The sequence below is a fragment of the Heptranchias perlo genome, chromosome 7 (assembly GCF_035084215.1).
Source record: "Heptranchias perlo isolate sHepPer1 chromosome 7, sHepPer1.hap1, whole genome shotgun sequence".
Classification (NCBI taxonomy): domain Eukaryota; kingdom Metazoa; phylum Chordata; class Chondrichthyes; order Hexanchiformes; family Hexanchidae; genus Heptranchias; species Heptranchias perlo.
The window spans coordinates 58301949-58322186 of record NC_090331.1 but is presented as its reverse complement, the minus strand read 5'-3'; the positions used below and the strand labels follow the sequence as shown (position 1 = coordinate 58322186).

General features: G+C 41.3%; 1 protein-coding gene across 2 annotated transcripts in view; it reads right to left on the bottom strand.

Annotated features, from left to right (window-relative positions):
- Nucleotides 1-20238, bottom strand: part of itga4 (integrin alpha 4) — a 122235-nt gene that overhangs the window by 34045 nt on the left and 67952 nt on the right. For both annotated transcript variants that reach the window (XM_067987666.1, XM_067987667.1), the window contains exons 16-17: nucleotides 19124-19276; nucleotides 17794-17870 (exon numbers count right to left, since the gene is read on the bottom strand). In XM_067987666.1, coding sequence (XP_067843767.1) covers nucleotides 17794-17870; nucleotides 19124-19276 — 230 coding nt within the window. The remainder of the gene's footprint in view (nucleotides 1-17793; nucleotides 17871-19123; nucleotides 19277-20238) is intronic.

Here is a 20238-nt window from a genome sequence, read left to right as displayed (position 1 = left end):
TGGTTAACGGACAGAAAACAGAGAATAGGGATAAACAGGTTATATTCAGGTTGGCAGGCTGTAAGTAGTGGGGTGCCACAAGGATCAGTGCATGGGCCTCAGCTATTTACAATTTATATTAATGACTTAGATGAAGGGACCAAATGTAACGTATCCAAGTTTGCTGACGATACAAAGCTAAGTGGGAAAGTAAACTGTGAGGAGGACACAAAGAGTCTGCAAAGGGATATAGACAGGTGAAGTGAGTGGGCAAGAAAGTGGAAGATGGAGTATAATGTGGGGAAATGTGAGGTTATTCACTTTGGTAGGAAGAATAGAAAAACAGAATATTTTTTAAATGGTGAGAAACTATTAAATGTTGGTGTTCAGAGAGATTTGGGTGTCCTCGTATGAGAAACACAAAGTTAGCAAGCAGGTACAGCAAGCAATTAGGAAGGCAAATGGCAAGTTGGCCTTTATTACAAGGGGGTTGGAGTACAAGAGTAAGGAAGTCTTGCTACAATTGTACAGGGATTTGGTGAGACCACACCTGGAGTACTGTTTACAGTTTTGGTCTCCTTATCTAAGGAAGGATATACTTGCCTTGGAGGAGGTGCAACAAAGGTTCACTAGGTTCACTGGGATGAGAGCGTTGTCCTATGAGGAGAGATTGAATAGAATGGGCCTATACTCTCTGGAGTTTAGAAGAATGAGAGGTGATCTCATTGAAACGGAAGATTCTGAGGGGGCTTGACAGGGTAGATGCTGAGAGGTTGTTTCCCCTGGCTGGAGAGTCTAGAACTAGGGGTCATAGTCTCAGGATAAGGGGTCAACTGTTTAAGACTGAGATGAGGAGGAATTTCTTCACTCAGAGATGTGAATCTTTGGAATTCGATACCCCAGAGGGATGTGGATGCTCAGTCATGGAGTATATTCAAGGCTGATTTTTGGACTTTAGGGGAATGAAGGGATATGGGGATCGGGCAGGAAAATGGAATTGAGGTTGAAGATCAGTCATGGTCCTATTGAATGGTTGAGCTGGCTCAAGGGGCCATATGGCCTACTCCTGCTCCTGTTTCTTATGTTCTTATGGGATGGTGTCATACAACTATGGCTAAACACAATTTAAAAAATGCAAACTTTGAAAGTTTTTCTTAAACTTAAGCCAGAATCACAGCAGCAATTTCCCTCTCCACCTCACCTGGATGAGAGCCCCACTAGGCGCCATAAATAAACCTGCCCTCTACATGCAAATTAGCCTGTCCCTGGGAAATAGGCCAGGGTCAAGGTGCAGACAAGGGGTGGACAGCAGTCCTGCCCTGGTGAGCTTTTGTATTCTGCAAAATATTTGACATCATATTGCTTTACTTACTATTACCACACCTAGTTATTTACATACTAAATTATTAAAGACTGAAATTATATCCCCATCAAATAATAACAGAAATTTAGAAATGCTTACACAATATTTGTATTAAATCTCCATCTGGAAATTGTCCAAAGTATGACAAAATACAATGGCTTCACTCAGACTAAGGTGTCATTAATTGTTTTTAAGGTCAAATCTTTATGGATTTGAGTGCATGGGAAAAACAATGCTTTTAAAATTTTAGGAAAGGAAGAAAATCGAAGTGTTTGTCAACAATAAAGTTTCACTAGCGGTAATCTTCAGAACCTCCTCAGTATATTTATACCAAAAAAGCATGGGGCAAACATGTAAAAGATAAACAGTAGAGTTAGACTTCCCATTGTTTTTCAGTTATATTGAATTTGATCCATATACAGCTGTAAGACTCAAGATTCCATTCCCACTGCAGCTTAAGAAAATGCTTCAAATTGTCCTTTTAAAATATTCTTTCCATTGCTAACTTTGAAAATGTAGTTGTATCTTACAAATCACATAATATATCGCAGAGCAACAAGCTGTATTTTGGCAGTGGTAAAAGCTGATTCAATCCGTTAAGATAAGTTGCCAACTTGAGGTGCGCGCTGTGGGGAGAGGAGGCCAGCTGAGTCATCCACAGCGGGAGGGGAAATCAGAGGAACCATTGCCTCTGAGCCCCAACTCGCACCTCATAGCCACCAGTGTAGGTCAATATTGTCAGAGGCCTTGGAGCTTATTGCTTGCCTAGTCTCTCTTGCAAAGTGGCGTTTGGCCTGTCTTGACCAGGGAACTGGAGAAAAATGGAGGGATTTATATGCATCAAACCAACAAGAATGTTACATAAAATGTATTACAGATACATTTTTCAGTACTTCATCACTTGCACTTGTTATTTAGGGATTTAAAGGGATTTTATTTGTAAGTATAAAGGGTTAAGGCCATAGCTATAATACTGGGAGTATTTTTCACTGAACGGTACTTGGCACAAAAAACAGCATCACAATATTTAGGAACATAGGAACAGGAGTAGGCCATTCAGCCCCTTGAGTCTGTTCCACCATTCAATTAGATCGTGACTGATCTATTTGCCAGACCTTGTGTAATTGGATCCAGGGATTTGTACAACTAAATATTCCATCATCTGCATTTGAGATGATTAGGGATCATCAGGTTCCATAGCACCTGCAGCAGCATATATAGATACATTTTTTTAAATAAATTTTTATGTGAAATACTGTTTTAATTAGACAAAGTACTGGGAAGTTGACAAATTATGCCAAAAAATAATTGCAAAGATGAACAAGTAAATATTCAATTATATGAACAGTTACACTTACTCCTGTGTACCTAATCCTTATCTGCATTACAACATACACCAAACTCCCAATTTCAATTATCATTTGAAAATATTATTCTGTCGAAGCAGTCAAACTTCTTATTTGGGAAATTTAAACCAAGTCTTTTCCATCTGTTTTTCAGCATTAATTTTTTTCGTTCTATTGTCTGCTTTCTCTATTTCCACTTACAAGTTTTCCTTTCCCCCTCTGTTCTATGCTATCAACCTAAGTCACCTATATTTTCAAAAAATATTTTTCCATCAAAGTCCCCTAAACTGTCCACAATGATTATACATTTACATTTACCTACAATAAATAGTGTTGCATGATTTATGCAATGCGATGATATTATTGGATGGATACTTAATAGATATGTAACAAATTCCTCTGTTCACTTTTTTAACAGAAGGGCTAACCCATTTCAACACCACTTATTTTAAATGGTGTGGAGATGCCGGTGATGGACTGGGGTTGACAATTGTAAACAATTTTACAACACCAAGTTATAGTCCAGCAATTTTATTTTAAATTCACAAGCTTTCGGAGGCTACCTCCTTCCTCAGGTGACCTGAGGAAGGAGGTAGCCTCCGAAAGCTTGTGAATTTAAAATAAAATTGCTGGACTATAACTTGGTGTTGTAAAATTGTTTACAATATTTTAAATGGGTAATTGGCAATTAAGATCAGAAATTAAGATAACGGAAAGTGGAATTTGATATGAACTTATCGGGTAGATTTTCGTCCGGGTCCGTTTTCAGGCCCAGATTCAGCACTGCAGAGGCTGCACTCGCCTGAACCAAAAGGCCCAAAGATCGCCAGGAATTGATCCTCGGGTCGTATCTACATATTCAGGGCGTTCTGTCAGCACTGGTCGTGCTTCCACAGCTCTTTAGTGTATTTGAGGTTGAGCCATAGAAGAGCAGCATAATCTCTGTTAAAAGCATAATGGACCTTCAACCCCACTGTTCAATGTTACAACTTTGCTTCATTATGTGATATTTATTACAGAGCAGAAATATTAGTTTTACAACGTTTTGTTTAAGATTTTATAGCGGATCCTGGTATTTCAATAGTTATAATCTAAAATTCCCAAACCCACAACCTCTACCACCTAGAAGGACAAGGGCAGCAGGCACATGGGAACAACATCACCTGCACATTCCCCTCCAAGTCACACACCATCCTTGGAAATATATCGCCGTTCCTTCATAGTCACTGGGTCAAAATCCTGGAACTCCCTTCCTAACAGCACTGTTGGAGAACCTTCATCACACGGATTGCAGCGGTTCAAGAAGGTGGCTCACCACCACCTTCTCAAGGGCAATTAAGGATGGGCAATAAATGCTGGCCTTGCCAGCGACCCCCACATTCCATGAATGAATAAAAAAAATATTGATTCTTGAGCTTCAAAGTGTGTGAATTGAAATCTTACAGAATGACCCACCTGTAAATGGTCAACTGATGTTGTATGGGTTAAGAACTATTGTGTTTTGGTTTTAAACTATTATTTTTCATTTTATGTCAAACTGTCATAAAAATGACCTTTAACAATATGACTGTATACCACCACAATAAAAAGTGAGGATGAGGAAACATTTAAATTAATATAATGGGGGGAGAGGAAAAGCAAGAGTAGGCAGTTTAAAAGAGAAAATAAGTTTTAGGTAAATAGGTAATATGGAGATTGAAAGGTTGAAAGAAATTAAACAGAACAAGATAGCAAAATGAAATGAGGATATGGGAAGACAAAAGAAAAAAAAAGGGAAAATTGCCAAACCATGGAAATTCAAACTAAAGTGCACATATATTAATGCACAATGTATAGGAAACAAAATTATGGAACTACAAACATTAATTAAAATACAAAATTATCAAATAATAGCAATAACTGAAACATGGTTACAGCTGGGTCAGGATTGGGGTTAAATATTCCTGTGTATAAAACTTTCAGGAAGGATAGGGAATGAGGAAAGGGGGGAATGGTAGTGGTATTAATTAGAGGAAATATCACAGCACTACTGCATAAAGATTTTACTAGAGAAGTGGTCCAAACAGAACCCCTTTAGATTCAGCTGAGGAATAGAACGGTATGGTCGCATTATTGGGAGTACATTATAGACCACTGACCCATGGACTGGAAATGGAGGAAGAAATTTAAGAACATAAGAAATAGGAGGAGTAGGCCAATCGGCCCCTCGAGCCTGCTCCGCCATTCAATAAGATCATGGCTGATCTGAGCCGAACCTCAAATCTAAATTCATGTCCAATTTCCTGCCCGCTCCCCATAACCCCTAATTCCCTTGGAAACTGTCTATTTCTGTTTTAAATTTATTTAATGATGTAGCTTCCACAGCTTCCTGGGGCAGCAAATTCCACAGACCTACTACCCTCTGAGTGAAGAAGTTTCTCCTCATCTCAGTTTTGAAAGAGCAGCCCCTTATTCTAAGAATATGCCCCCTAGTTCTAGTTTCACCCATCCTTGGGAACATCCTTACCGCATCCACCCGATCAAGCCCCTTCACAATCTTATATGTTTCAATAAGATCGCCTCTCATTCTTCTGAACTCCAATGAGTAGAGTCCCAATCTACTCAACCTCTCCTCATATGTCCACCCCCTCATCCCCGGGATTAACCGAGTGAACCTTCTTTGTACTGCCTTGAGAGCAAGTATGTCTTTTCTTAAGTATGTAGACAAATTAAAGAGACAGAATGGTTACAGCACAGAAGGTGGCCATTCGCCCCATTCAGCCCGTGCCGGCTCTTTGTAAGAGCAATTCAGATAGTCCCATTCCCTCACCCTTTCCCGGTAGCCCTGCAAATTTCTTCCCTTCAAGTATTTATCCAATTCATTTTGAAAGCCATGATTGAATCTACGTCCAACTCTCTTTCAGGCAGCGTATTCCAGATCATAACTACTCGCGTAAAAACGTTTTTCCTCATGTCGCCTTTGGTTCTTTTGCCAATTACCTTAAATCTGTGTCATCTGGTTCTCAACCTTTCCACCAATGGGAACAGTTTCTCTTTATTTACTTTATCTAAACCCTTCATGATTTTGAACACGTCGATCAAATCTCCTCTCAACCTTCTCTGCTCTAAGGAGAAAAACTCCAGCTTCTCCAGTCTATGTAACTGAAGTCCCTCATCCCTGGAACCATTCTAGTAAATCTTTTCTGCACTCACTCTAAGGCTTTCACATCCTTCCTAATGTGTGGTGCCCAGAACTGGACACAATACTCCAGTTGTGGCCAAACCCAGCGTTATATAAAGGTTCAACATAACTTCCTTGCTTTTGTACTCTATGCCTCTATTTATAAAGCCCAGGATCCCTCATGCTTTTTTAACCGATTTCTCAACCAGTCCTGCCACCTTCAAAGATTTGTGCACATATACCCTTAGGTCTCTCTATTCCTGCACCCCCTTTAGAATTGTACCATTTAGTTTATATTGCCTCTCCTCATTCTTCCTGCCAGAATGTATCACTTTGCACTTCTCTGCGTTAAGTTTCATCTGCCATGTGCCCACTCATTCCACCAGCCTGTCTATGTCCTCTTGAAGTCTATTACTATCCTCCTCACTGTTTACTACACTTCCAAGTTTTGTGTCATCTGCAAAATTTGAAAATGTGCCTTGTACACCCAAGTCCAAGTCATTAGTATGTATGACTGATCTTCGCCCTCAACTCCACTTTCCCGCCCGATCCCCATATCCCTTAATTTCCCCTAGAGTCCAAAAATCTATCTATCTCAGCCTTGAATGTACTCAACAACTCAGCATCCAAAGCCCTCTGGGATAGAGAATTTCAAAGATTCACAACCCTCTGAGTGAAGAAATTATCCTGCGACTATGTCCCCTAGTTCTAGACTCTCCAGCCAGGGGAAACAACCTCTCAGCATCGACCCTGTCAAGCCCCCTCAAAATCATATATGTTTCAATGCAATCACCTCTCATTCTTCTAAACTCCAGAGAGTATAGGCCCATTCTACTCAATCTCTCCTCATAGGACAATCCTCTTATCCCAGGAATCAATCTAGTGAACCTTTGTTGCACCACCTCTAACTAGTATATCCTTCCTTAGATAAAAGGAGACCAAAACTGTACACAGTACTCCAGGTGAGGTCGCACCAAAGCCCTGTACAATTGCAGCAAGAGTTCCTTACTCTTGTACTCCAACCCCCTTGCAATAAAGGCCAACATGCCATTTGCCTTCCTAATTGCTTGCTCTACCTGCATGCTAACTTTTTGTGATTCTTGTATAAGGACACCCAGGTCTCGCCCAACACCAACATTTAATAGTTTCTCACCATATAAAAAATATTCTGTTTTTCTATTCTTCCTACCAAAGTAAATAATCTCACATTTCCCCACATTATACTCCATCTGCCACCTTCTTGCCCACTCACTTAACCTGTCTATATCCCTTTGCAGACTCTGTGTCCTCCTCACAGCTTACTTTCCCACCTAGCTTTGTATCATCAGCAAGCTTGGATACATCACAGTTGGTCCCTTCATCTAAGTCATTAATATAGATTGTAAATAGCTGAGGCCCAAGCATCAAACACTGCGGCACCCCACTAGTTACAGCCTGCCAATCTGAAAATGACACGTTTATCCCTAACCTCTGTTTCCAGACAGCACCTTCCAGTGACTAGAAGCAGTTCCATAGCAATATGTTGGAAATTACTGTCCAGCACCAAACCTCCCCCCCCGCAAAAAAACCCTCATGGCTGATCTTCTACCTCAACTCCACTTATCCCCTATTCCCATATCCCTTGATTCCTTTACTGTCCAAAAATCTATCGATCTCAGTCTTGAATATATTCAACGACTGACCATCCATGGCCCTATGGGATAAAGAATTCCAAAGATTCACAACCCTCTGAGTGAACAAATTTTTCCTCATCTCGGTCTTAAATGTCCGACCCCTTACCTTGAGACTATGACCCCTAGTTCTAGACTCTCCAACCAGGGGAAACAGCCTCTCAGTGTCAACCCTGTCAAGCCTTCTAAGAATTTTATACGTTTCAATGAGATTATCTCTCATTCTTCTAAACTCCAGAGAGTATAGGCCCATTCTATTCAATCTCTCCTCTTTGGACAACCCTCTCATCCTGGGAATCAATCTAGTGAACCTTCATTGCACCCCATCTAAGGCAAGTATATCCTTCTTTAGGTATGATGTGGAGATGCCGGTGATGGACTGGGGTTGACAATTGTAAACAATTTTACAACACCAAGTTATAGTCCAGCAATTTTATTTTAAATTCACAAGCTTTCGGAGGCTTCTTTAGGTAAGGAGACAAAACCCATACACAGTACTCCAGACGTGGTCTCTCCAGAGCCCTGTATAATTGCAGCAAGATCTCCTTACTCTTGTACTCCAACCCCCTTGCAATAAAGGCTAACATACCATTTGCCTTCCTAATTGCTTGCTGTACCTGCATGTTAACTTTCTGTGATTCATTACAAGGACACCCAAATTCCTCTGAATACCAACATTTCTTAGTCTCACCTTTTAAAAAATATTCTGCTTTTCTATTCTTCCTACCAAAGTGGATAATTTCACATTTCCCCACATTATACTCCATCTGCCACCTTCTCACCCACTCATTTAACCTGTCTATATCCCTTTGCAAATTCTTTGCATCCTCCTCACAGCTTACTTTCCCACTTAGCTTTGTATTGTCAGCAAACTTGGATACATTACACTCTGTCCCCTCATCTAAGTCATTGATATATATTGTAAATAGCTGAAGCTCAAGCACTGATCCTTGTGACACCCCACTAGTTACAGTCTGCCAACCAGAAAATGACCCGTTTATTCCTCCTATCTGGTTTTCTGTCCTTTAACCAATCCTCAATCCATGTTAATATATTACCCCCAATCCCATGCACCCTAATCTCGTGTAACAACCTCTTGTGTGGCACTTTATTGAATGCCTTTTGAAAATCCAAATATACTACATCCACTGGTTCCCTCTTATCTACCTTGCTAGTTACACACTCAAAAATTTGTAACAGATTTGTCAAACATGATTTCCCTGTTATAAAACTGTGTTGACTCTGCCTAATCATATTATGATTTTCCAAGTGCCCTGTTACTATGTCCTTAATAATAGATTCTTGCATTTTCCCTACTACTGATGTCAGGCTAACTGTTTTCTCTCTCTCTCTCCTATGGCCATTAAGATGAAGGAGGCATGCATAGTGGAAAGTAAGAGAATCTAAGAGATACTAAATAAATATATTGCATCAGTTTTCACAGAGGAGGTGAACATTGGGATTGTAGAACCACCAGTGGCAAGTGTAGGACAGTTGGTGGAGGCTATTACTCAAAAAGAAATGGTACTAAGGAATTTGCTCAAATTTAATAGAGAAATTAATGAGACCTTAAGGATTATATCTAAAGATTGTGATGCAAGCTAGGGAAGAAACATTCAGAAATTCAGGGAATAAGCAGCAGAGACTCTAACAAGAATTTTCCAAAATTCTGTGGAAAGAAAAAATATGCTAGAGGATTGGAAGGTGACAAACATGATACACTGCTTCAAAAAAGAAAACAGGAATACGCTAAGAAACTATAAGCCAGTTACATCTTGCTTCAGTTATTGATAATCTATGAAAGTCTATAAAATGAGATGAAAATACCAAGCACTTAGGGAAGCATGAGTTAATCGGGGACAATCAGCATGGATTTCTGAAAAGTAGTTTTCGTTTGACCATTCTTGTAAAATTCATTGAAGAAATAGCAGAGAGGATAAAACAAATGAGGTTGATATCATTTCTATGTATTTTCAAAAAGCATTTGATAAGGCATCACTTAACAAATTTATTAGCGAGATAATGGCGCATGGAATTAAAAGGAATATGGCCAAATGGATAGAGATGATTGAGGTGTAGAAAGCAAAGAGTAGAGGGTAAAAGGAAATTTCTCATACTGGAAAGAGTGGTGATTGGTGTTCCACAAGGGCTGCGTTAGGGCCGCACTTATATACAATATACATAAATAACCTGGACGTGGGAATTGTGGGAACGATATAAAAATTGCTAATTACACCAAATTGTGGGGAGGGTGGGGGGAAGCAGGATGGCAAATTGTATCAAAGATTATGAAAGGCTCCAGGATAAAATACATAAGCTAGCAGGATGGGCAGATAAGGTGGTAGATGCAGTTCATAGAAAAATCTGACATAATAAATTTTGGAAGAATAGGGAAAGTAAATTATTTAGATTTTCAAAATCGGCTTGAGGAGCAGAGGGACTTAGGTGTGCAGATACACAGGTCATTAAAGGTGGCTGTGCCTGTAGGTAACGCCTTAAAAAAGGCAAATGGAATCCTTGGTTTAGAATATAGAGGCATAGGTTGCAAAAGCTAAAAGGCAGTTTTAAATTTTTATGCTTCTATGTACTAGAATCATAGAAAATTTATGGCACAGAAGGAGGCCATTCGGCCCATCGTGTCCACGTCAGTGGAAAATGAGCCACCCAGCCAAATCCTACTTTCCCGCACTTGGTCCGTAGCTTTGTAGGTCACGGCACTTCAGGTGCACATCCAGGTTCTTTTTAAATCAGTTGACAGTTTCTGCCTCTACCACCCTTTCAGGCAGTGAGTTCCAGACCCCCACCATCCTCTAGGTGAAAACATTTTTCCTCAGCTCCCCTCTAATCCTTCTACCAATCACTTTAAATCTATGCCCCCTGGTTATTGACCTCTCTGCTAAGGGAAATAGGTCCTTCCTATTCACTCTATCTAGGGCCCTCATAATTTTGTACACCTCAATTAAATCACCCCTCAGCCTCCTTTGTTCCAAAGAGAACAACCCAGCCTATCCAATCTTTCCTCATAGCTAAAATTCTCCAGTCCTGGCAACATCCACGTAAATCTCCTCTGTACCCTCTCTAGTGCAATTACATCCTTCCTCTAATGTGGTGATAAGAACTGTAAACAGTACTCAAGCTGTGGCCCAACCAGTGTTTTATATAGTTCCAGCATAACCTCCCTGCTCTTATTTTCTATGCCACGGCTAATAAAGGAAAGTATTCTATATGCCTTATCTACCTGTCCGGCTACCTTCAGGGATCTATGGACACTCACTCCAAGGTCCCTCACCTCCTCTACACCTCTCAGTATCCTCCCATTTATTATGTATTCCTTTGCCTTGTTTGCCCTCCCTAAATGCATTACCTCACACTTCTCCAGATTGAATTCCATTTGCCACTTTTCTGCTCACCCGACCAGTCCATTGATATCTTCCGGCAGTCTACAACTTTCCTCCTCACTATCAACCACATGGCCAATTTTTGTATCATCTGCAAACTTCTTAATCGTGCCCCCTACATTTAAGCCCAAATCATTAATATATAACACAAAAAGCAAGGGACCTAGTACTGAGTCCTGCAGAACCCCACTGGAAACGGCCTTCCATAGACAAAAATACCCGTCGACCATTACCCTTTGCTTCGTGCCACTGAGCCAATTTTGGATCCAACTTGCCACTCTCCCTCGGATCCCATGAGCTTGCACTTTTTTGACCAGTCTGCCATGTGGGATCTTGTCAAGAGCCTTGCTAAAATCCATGTAGACTACATCAAATGCACTACCCTCATCGACCCTCCTTGTTACCTCCTCAAAAATTCATTCAAGTTAGTCAGACACGACCTTCCCTTAACCAATCCGTGCTGACTGTCCTTGACTACTCCGTGCCTTTCTAAGTGACGGTTTATCCTGTCCCTCAGAGTTGATTCCAATAATTTGCCCACCACCAAGGTTAGACTGACTGGCCTGTAATTACTCGGTCTATCTCTCACTCCCTTTTAAAACAATGGTGCAACGTTAGCCGTCCTCCAATCCTCCGGCACCATGTCTGTATCCAGTGAGGATTGGAAAATGATGGTCAGAGCCTCCGCTATTTCCTCCCTTGCTTCTTTTAACAACCTGGGATAAATTTCATCCGGGCCGGGTGATTTATCTACTTTCAAAGATGTTAATCCCCTTAATACTTCCTCTCTCACTAAGTTTATCCCATCCAATATTTCACACTCCTCCTCCTTAACTACAATGTCTGCATCGTCCCTCTCTTTTATGAAGGCAGATGCAAATTATTCATTAAGAATCATACCCTCATCTTCCACCTCCACACATAGGTTACCTTTTTGGTCTCTAATTGACCCTACTCTTTCCTTAGTTATCCTCTTGCTCTTTCTGTATTTATAAAACATCTTTGGGTTTTCCTTGATTTTACTTGCCAATATTTTTTCATGCCCTCTCTTTGCTTTCCTAATTTCCTTTTTAATTTCACCCCTGCTCCTTTAGGCTTTCTGTAGTATTGAGTTCTCAGTGTCTGACATAAGCTTTCCTTTACTGCCTTATCTTACCCTGTATGCTCCTTGACATCCAAGGGGCTCTAGATTTGGCAGCCCCACCCTTTTCCTTTGTGGGAACGTGTTTACTCTGCACCCCTTGAATCTTCCCCTCGAATGCCTCCCACTGCTCTGACACTGATTTACCTTCAAGTAGCTGTTTCCAGTCCACTTTTGCTAAATCACTTCTTAGCTTAGTAAAATTGGCCTTTCCCCAATTGAGAACTTTAACTCTTGTTCTATCTTTGTCCTTTTCCATAGCTATGCTAAAACTAACTGAATTATGATACTCCTTCCACCTGCCCAGCCTCATTTCCTAAAACCAAATCCAATACTGCTCCATTGTCCTTAAATTAGTACTTTCTAAAGTTATCAAAACCGCTGTCAACCTTCCAATTAAAATTGAGACCTAGTCCGCAATTGGGCAAGATAGTTTTCAGCATTGCCATCCCACTGACAATCTTATTTCCTATATTACACACCTTTAGAACTCTTCTCTTGAACACTTTGGTGAATCATTTGTTATTATCTTTGTGTTTTGGCAGGGTTTGCTCTTCTAAACATCACAAGGCTTTCCATAAAAGCTTTGCTAATGACTGTCTAGTTTCTTCTCAAATTGCTCTTACCTGGTATTCTCTGATCATTAGTTCCCGATTTACTTCTTCACTTTTTTCAACCTGGGAAGTGTCCTTCACTATGGGCCTTGGTTGCTGACCATGGTTTCTCAAACAAAAAGTGTTTCAGTACAACATACTGTGATATCAACAAGGCCAGGCAGAGTTAGGTTGCATGTACAGAGATTAATTAACAAGGATGCTTTTCCCTCAGCTCAAAAAGAAGGAAAACATGTTTACTAATTTGCAAAGCATATTCCTTGGGTGTTTCCATTAAAACAGATTAGTTTTCATTTCCACATGCAAATTATTGCACCTTCCAAACAACCAAAGTACTTTGTTGTTGGCTGCATGAGGAATAAGATTACCAGTAATATCTTATTTTTAGCACCAATTATGAAAAATATAGAAATAATTTATTTTTGGAGGTAGGGTTATATTTTATTTCTTTTTTCACATTTGTGTTATTGAATATTGTTTTCCAGTGGAAACAAAGCAGGCAATTATTTACAATTATTCCTCAAGGTCATTATTCTATTTAGAAATTGTCCATACTAACATGGCAGTAGGTCATGGGTTTCTGCCTATAATTCACATACAGCAAGCTCCTAATCTTGACTGAGCTGAGGCAACAATTCAAAAGGTTTGTGAAAATTACTTTTTAAAAAAAAAGTAAGTTCTGAAATAATTTTAGAGCTCGTTAATAAGTTGATTTTGGCTCCATTTTATTTTAATTTTATATATAATTAAGTTGAAAAAGTCTGACATTTCAAGGCCAATTTTACAAAATCCCACTTCCAGAGGGGAGCCTTGGCAACTCCATAGAATTTTCTGTCCACCAAGTCACGGGGAATGCAACAGTGATTAAACCAATATCCATTCCTGGCAAGTGAGATTGCATGTCAAGAGACCACACTCATTAACAAAAAAATCTGGCCTTATTTGTTTCAGACAATAACATTGCCTTTCCAATCATAGAATATTGCAACACATTACAAGGCCATTTGGTCCATCACATCATGTTGAAGTTTTTCTCCACATCAGCCATCCTGTTCCCTTGCTTGGTCCCCAAACCCTTTAATTTTTTCTGGAGTAACTATCTAACTTCCATTCTAAAAAAATTATAAACTCTGCTTTGAATTTGTGGATGAGCACAAGTAAACTTACAAGAAGACTGGTTATAAGAGAAATTGAAGAAATAGCATAGGACAGGAGCAACTTTGGAGGCACAAATCTTTAGGATGATGGGACACCATCAAGACCAGAGCTTCTATTGAAGTCCAAAGAGCAGAGAGCCCGAATCATATGGTGGGGATGAAACTTGATATCAGGTTGAACAGAATAGAGCAATTAAGTTTTTTTTGTACTACCGTACAGTGAACTTATGTATAAACATACAGTTAACAACACTATTAACTGGTTCCTTACACAAAGCTTATAAAATTTTCCACAACATTCACCTGAGGAAGGAGGAAGCCTCCGAAAGCTTGTGAATTTAAAATAAAATTGCTGGACTATAACTTGGTGTTGTAAAATTGTTTACAATTATAAAATAGAAGCAATACTATATGCTCTATTTGAATGTGTACTTATTTGGGCTGCTTTTAATTGTCTGAAATCAGCATTAGAGGGGCAGTAATGGACTCAAATTGGGACGGTACCGCTCTGTTAATGCCGACCCTCTGGCCATTTCTATTTCAAAAGGGGCCTTCCCTTGGGGGCTGGAGCACCCGCCTGTTTCAGACATTAGGCCTCTTAATTATGCAAATTGGGGTCTTATGATGAAGTTAGTATCACAATTATAATTTTAAGGAATACATGGGCGGAGCCTGCACCACATGCAGAGTGCTCCTCCTGGCTCCACAGAAATACTGAGGGCCACTGCCAGCCCAGGATCGCCCCCTCGGCTTCGCCTACCCACTCCCTGGACCTCCTGTGGGCTAGTTCGGCATAGGAGCCGGACAAAATTCCTTTTGGGGAGTTACATCTGGGTGCCCGTTTGGCGCCTGCAGCTCACCGGTTCCATTTAAATGAAGCCTGGGCCTCAAAATGGTTCCGGCCTCTTCACCTCTGGAACGGCGGGCAGATGGCGCACTCTGCCGATTGGTCATACAAAAGTTAAAATCTACCCAACTGTGTTCTGCACGTCCTTCTCTAAAGAGTAAGGATGTGTTTTTCATTCTATATTTGGCAAATACATTTAAGTATCACCTGACATTAAGACTGATTAGAAAATATTTTTTTTAAATGCCATTTCACCATCTTTCAAGAGATAACAGGAAGGGTTTTTCTCTTCAGTTATGCTGATTTTGGTGTAATTCTGGCGGGGAAACATGAGGAGCGAGCTGTTCTACCGGCTCCTTGCTGCTCATCGCTACTGCCAGGATTTTCTGTCTAAAGTGATGTCAGAAGCTAAATAAGTCACCCAACTATCAGCAGGCATATTCAAAGTAGGTGGTAATGAGAGGAGAATGTTGTCCATTATATTTCCTGTCACTACTGCAATAGCAATGCTGAGCACAACCAATGCCAGCATTTTACTGCCATCCAGCATTGGGAAGGGTCAGCAGAAGACCGTTCAAAGTTTAAATCCCCCCCCCCGAAGGGGCGAATGTGAATATAACATTCTGCAATTGATTCACCCCCTCCCCACAGTAATTTTAAACATTGTTACAGAAATTTTCCTGCTCCTGTAGGCAGTCAGCCTCATTCCCTGCTGTAGCCATCTAACGATTCGCCTGACTTCAGGAAATTCACCGGGGTAACTGGGTGCAAAATCTGTTTCCAAATTAATACCAGTGATCCCAGTTACAGGAAAACCTAGGCTAATACTTAACAGTAGTCAGGCAGATTTTCCATTCGATGGCTTCGTTCAGATTCATCACTAAGGTAAAATAACTGCTAGCGTAGTTTGCAAACTGCGACAGATATTCTTCTCATCTGTCTCTTGTGCGCGGTGAGCAGACAAGCTGTCAAAACATGAAATGTGGCCCAGTATTTTTCTACTTCAATTTTTCAAGTTTTTGTCCAACACTAACAATTTCTTTCCTTTATATTGCGCCTTTAAACATAAAAAAAAATCCCAAGACATTTAGGAGGCATAATCAGACAAAAATAGATGCCGAGACAAAGGAGGAGATATTAGGAAGGGTGACCAAAAGCTTGGAAGGCCTTTCAAGGAGTGGGAGGTGGATAGGCAGCAGGCTGTAAAAAGGAAATTCGAGAGCACCGGGCCTAGACGGCCGAAGGCACAGCCAATTGTGGGGTAAAGGGAAGTGGAGGATGCACAGTCAGAGGAACGGAGAGTTTGGACGGGGGTTGTAGGGCTCGAGCACGTTAGAGAGATAGGGAGGGCCAAGGCCATGAAGGAGATTAAACACAAAGATGAGAATTTTAAATTGGAAGTGTTTGGTGACCGGGAGCCAATGTAGATCAGCAAAGGCAGGTGTGATGTATGAGCAGGACTTGGTGTGGGGTAGCAGAGTCAGATGATCTGAAGTTCAATGAGGGTGCAAAATGGGAGGCCGGAAGGGAAGAGCATTGGAATAGTCAAGTCTGAAGACAACAAAGGCATGGATAAGGGTTTAAGCGGCACAAGGGTTGAGGCAGGGACAGAGGCAGGCACAGTTATGGAGGTGGAAGTGGACGGCCTTTGTGTTGGAGAGGATAAGGAGTTGGAAGCTTAGGTTGGGGTGAATAGGTCACCAAGATTGTGAACAGTCTGGTTCAGCTTGAGACAATGACCAGGAATGGGGATGGAATCAGTGATGGGATTGTGGCAGGGGCTGAAGACAATAGCTTCAGTTTTCCTGATGTTTAACTGGGGAAAATTGTGGCTCATCCAAGACTCGATATCATACAAGCAGTCTGACGACAGAGGTAGTGGAGGGGTAGAGATAGGTGGTGGAGAGCTCGAGCTCAGTGTCGTCTGCATATATGTGAAAGCTGACCCCATGTCTGCGGATGATGTCGCCAAGGGGCAGCATGTAGATTAGGATGAGGAGGGGGCCAATAGTTCCTTGGGGAACTTGAGATAACAGTGTAGGGGTGGGAACAGAAGCCATTGCTGGAGATGCTCTGGCCAGGAACAGATAGGTAAGAGTGGAACCAAGCAAGGGCAATCCCACTGTGCTTGGCAACAGCGGAATAGCGTTGGAGGAGGATGGTGTGGTCAACTGTGTCAAAGGCTTCTGAAAGTTTCAGGAGGGTTAATGCACCACGGTAACAGTAAGGGGGATGTCATTTGTGACTTTGGTAGGGCTGCTTCACAGCTGTGGCAAGGATGGAAACCTGATTGGGAGCTGTGGGAAAGATGGGCACGGATTTGGGAGGCGACAACAAGTTCAAGAACTTTGGAGAGGAAAGTGAATTTTAAGATGGGGAGGTAGTTTGCCAGGACAGAGGGGTCAAGTGTGGGTTTTTTGAGGATGGGGGTGATGACAGTTTTTAAGTGAGAAGACGGTACCTGAGAAAAGGGAACCATTTATAATGTCAGCTAGCATGGGGACCAGGAAGGGAAGTTGGGTGGTCAGCAGTTTAGTGGAAATGGGGTCTGGAAGCAGGTGAGTCTCATGGACAAGATGTCATGAGAGGAGATGGGAGGGAAACTGGAGAAAGACGAGAGTTCAGGGCTAGGGCAGGGGAGCCTGGGGTGTGTTTTGGTTTAGTGGGCAAGGGGAAGGGGGAGGGGGAGGGGAGAAGCAGCAGAGGCAGCTGAATTTGCCATCAAGATACATGATTGAATTTTTATTCACTTAACACAGGACTACAGCTGTTTCATTCGTGAAAGTCATGAGGACATACATAGAAAGTAATGTGGTAGGAACGTGATCCTCGAAGGCTTGTCTCCCCCTGTTCTCAAGTCCTGCTGGTAGCTATCAAGAGGCAAAACCCAGTAGCTTGATAGACTACCTAGCTACAGTACCACTAGCAGTAAGACATCTCAAGTCACTGTTTAAGAAAATCTTGCTAAGTCAGTCATCTGAAAAATTACTGAGAACTTCTTTTCCTTGATATGCTTTTTATATGTATTAAAATATATATCTAAAACAGGAAAATTATTCTAAAAAAATAATGAATGGATCAAGCATAGAATGCACACAGTATAAAGCAAGTTACTCACCCTGTTAGCACCAGTTTTCCAGAAACCTGGAGGTTAGCAGCACAGTCTTCAAATGCACAATTTCGCTCAAAATATGTCTGTTCAAAAAAAATGTAACATTGAGATGCAAGAGTTAATACCCAATATGCAAAGAGTAACATAAAACATAAAAACATAAAGGATATCGAGGTAAAGGACTTTTCAAAGCTGCAACTGCGTAATTATATTTCTGAGACCATACAATAATAACAGTTAACATTTATGGGAAAGGTGCACATCCTCATTATCTCCACATAATGGGATACAGTCATCTTGTGATTATGATATTGGCCTAGCAACTCAAAGGTTGCCAATTCAAATTCCACCATGGCAAGTTGTGAAACTGAACTCAATAAATCTGGTCATTTGTAGGCGGACACAGAGAATAACTGTGAAAGCTGTTGGATTGTCATAAAAACCCAATTGGTTCACAAATATCTTTCAGAGAAGGGAGCCTACAGTGCACCCAGTGTGGTCTACATATGACTCCTGTCCCATACTACCATTTGATTCTCAGGGCAACTAGGGATCGGCGATAAATGCTACCATGCCAATACTGTCCACAAATTGAAAGCAAATTTTAAAAAATGCCCCACCTTGATTGATTTTCCATATTAAACTGATAATAACCTATCAGACAGACAGTCAGCAATACTGCAAAAACCTTACAACGTACTGAAAAAAAAATAACAAAAGAATAAGGGCTAGAAACTGGACTTGAGGCCGATCACTCTGTGTCAGCTAAAGGCCCATGTCAAATTCAGCACTGGGCCTCATCTGCATTTACTCGGCAAGCTGTGGATGTCGATCGGGCGGTGGCAGCAGGAGGAGGGCGAGTACGGCCAGCAGTGGCCCTCAGGTGGCTTCCTAGGGTGGGAGGGATGAACAGGAGTAGGGCAAGCAGAGGGCAGCAGCGGCCCTCAGTAGCGTTGTGGACCCAGGAGAAGCACTCCTGCTCCTCCCCACTCCTTACCTCTTCTCAGCGGTTTTCAGCTGTCTCTTTAAGGACCACTGGTTAGGCCGCCGTAGACCTGGCGGCGCATGCTTCACTCAGTTTTTGCCCAATTTGGCATTGGGGTCCTGAAATAGGCGTTAGGCCCCTAAGTAGCATAACTCAGAAGTCGTGACTGCCAAATTGGTAGCTGCTGCACCTCCGGGTGGAGGGGGTCGGGCGCAGGATACTATGGTCCAAGATTGGTCCCTCTAATCCTGATTTTGCACCCAGAAATCAGAGTGGCACATACTAATTTATACCCCTAGGACTTCAGCTTTATCACTGCATGAAGTTTAAAAAAATATATTACATGCACACCTTGTTTTTGACTTCATTCGCTTGGTTTTCTTTCTTTTGCAAAACAGGCTGGAGTGGAGGTAAAGCATCTGTGGATTCATTCTGTACAATGTGCTTGCCCAGGTAATATGTTGCTTCAAAGTAGACTGGTGTTATAATATCTCTGATTTCTCCCTTTTAAAAGGGAAAACTTAGTTCAGAATAAAATATCATTTAAAAATGTGAATGTTATTTGAATCATATCATTGCTATAGTGTTTTTAGAGAGCAATTGTCTAGTCGAGATTCACAGAAAGTCTCTACAGTAAATGCAGTAGCAAGAGTAAAATCTGTTTTAGTTGTGTTGAGAGTCAGAGGGCCATAAAGGACTTCATAGGGCTTTTAAAGAATTTCTCAGGACAGATTCAGGTGGATGGCCAGGATATGATAGAAGTTTTAAATGGCTACTTTGCATCAGTCTTTAACTTCTCTGGATGGTGTTCAAACTTATGAGAGATTTTGATAAGGTAAATGAAAAAAACTATTTCTACAGTAAGCCAGCAACCGGAGGGCACAAATTTATTATCACCAAAAGGACGATTAGAAATGTTTGAGTTTTTTTTACACACAGAGAGTTGATAGAACATGGAATGCCCTATTAGAAATAGTGGTGGAAGCAGAATCCTTAATAGCTTCTAAATGGGGCCTAAAAACTACCTTGGATGGGGGGAGCCTTAGGCCTGGAAGAAACTTCAGAGGGGTGGGGAGATGGCCTGAAAATTACATCCATGGGGCAGATCTGGTACCTAATGCATGAAATGTATCCTCTGTGGTGATGGGGAGTTGGGGGAGGGGGGGGTAGATGGTGGCCTTGACAGCCCGACAACTACTAATTCTAATAACTCACCTGCTTAAACCAGCTTTATTAAGATGGCTTCAAGGGGCATTTGGGATACCAGGAATTGCTCCGCAGAGCCAGAACTGTAGTGTCACAGGCTGTCACGTTAATGGGAAAATCTTATTAAAAATGTGACGAAGAGATGTCTCCAGATGTTGACACAATTAACATTGAAATCCTCAGAGGCACTGTGACATAGAACTTTAGAAAGGAAAGATGACAGGATATGCTGATTTTAATAATATATAGTTTAAGAATCA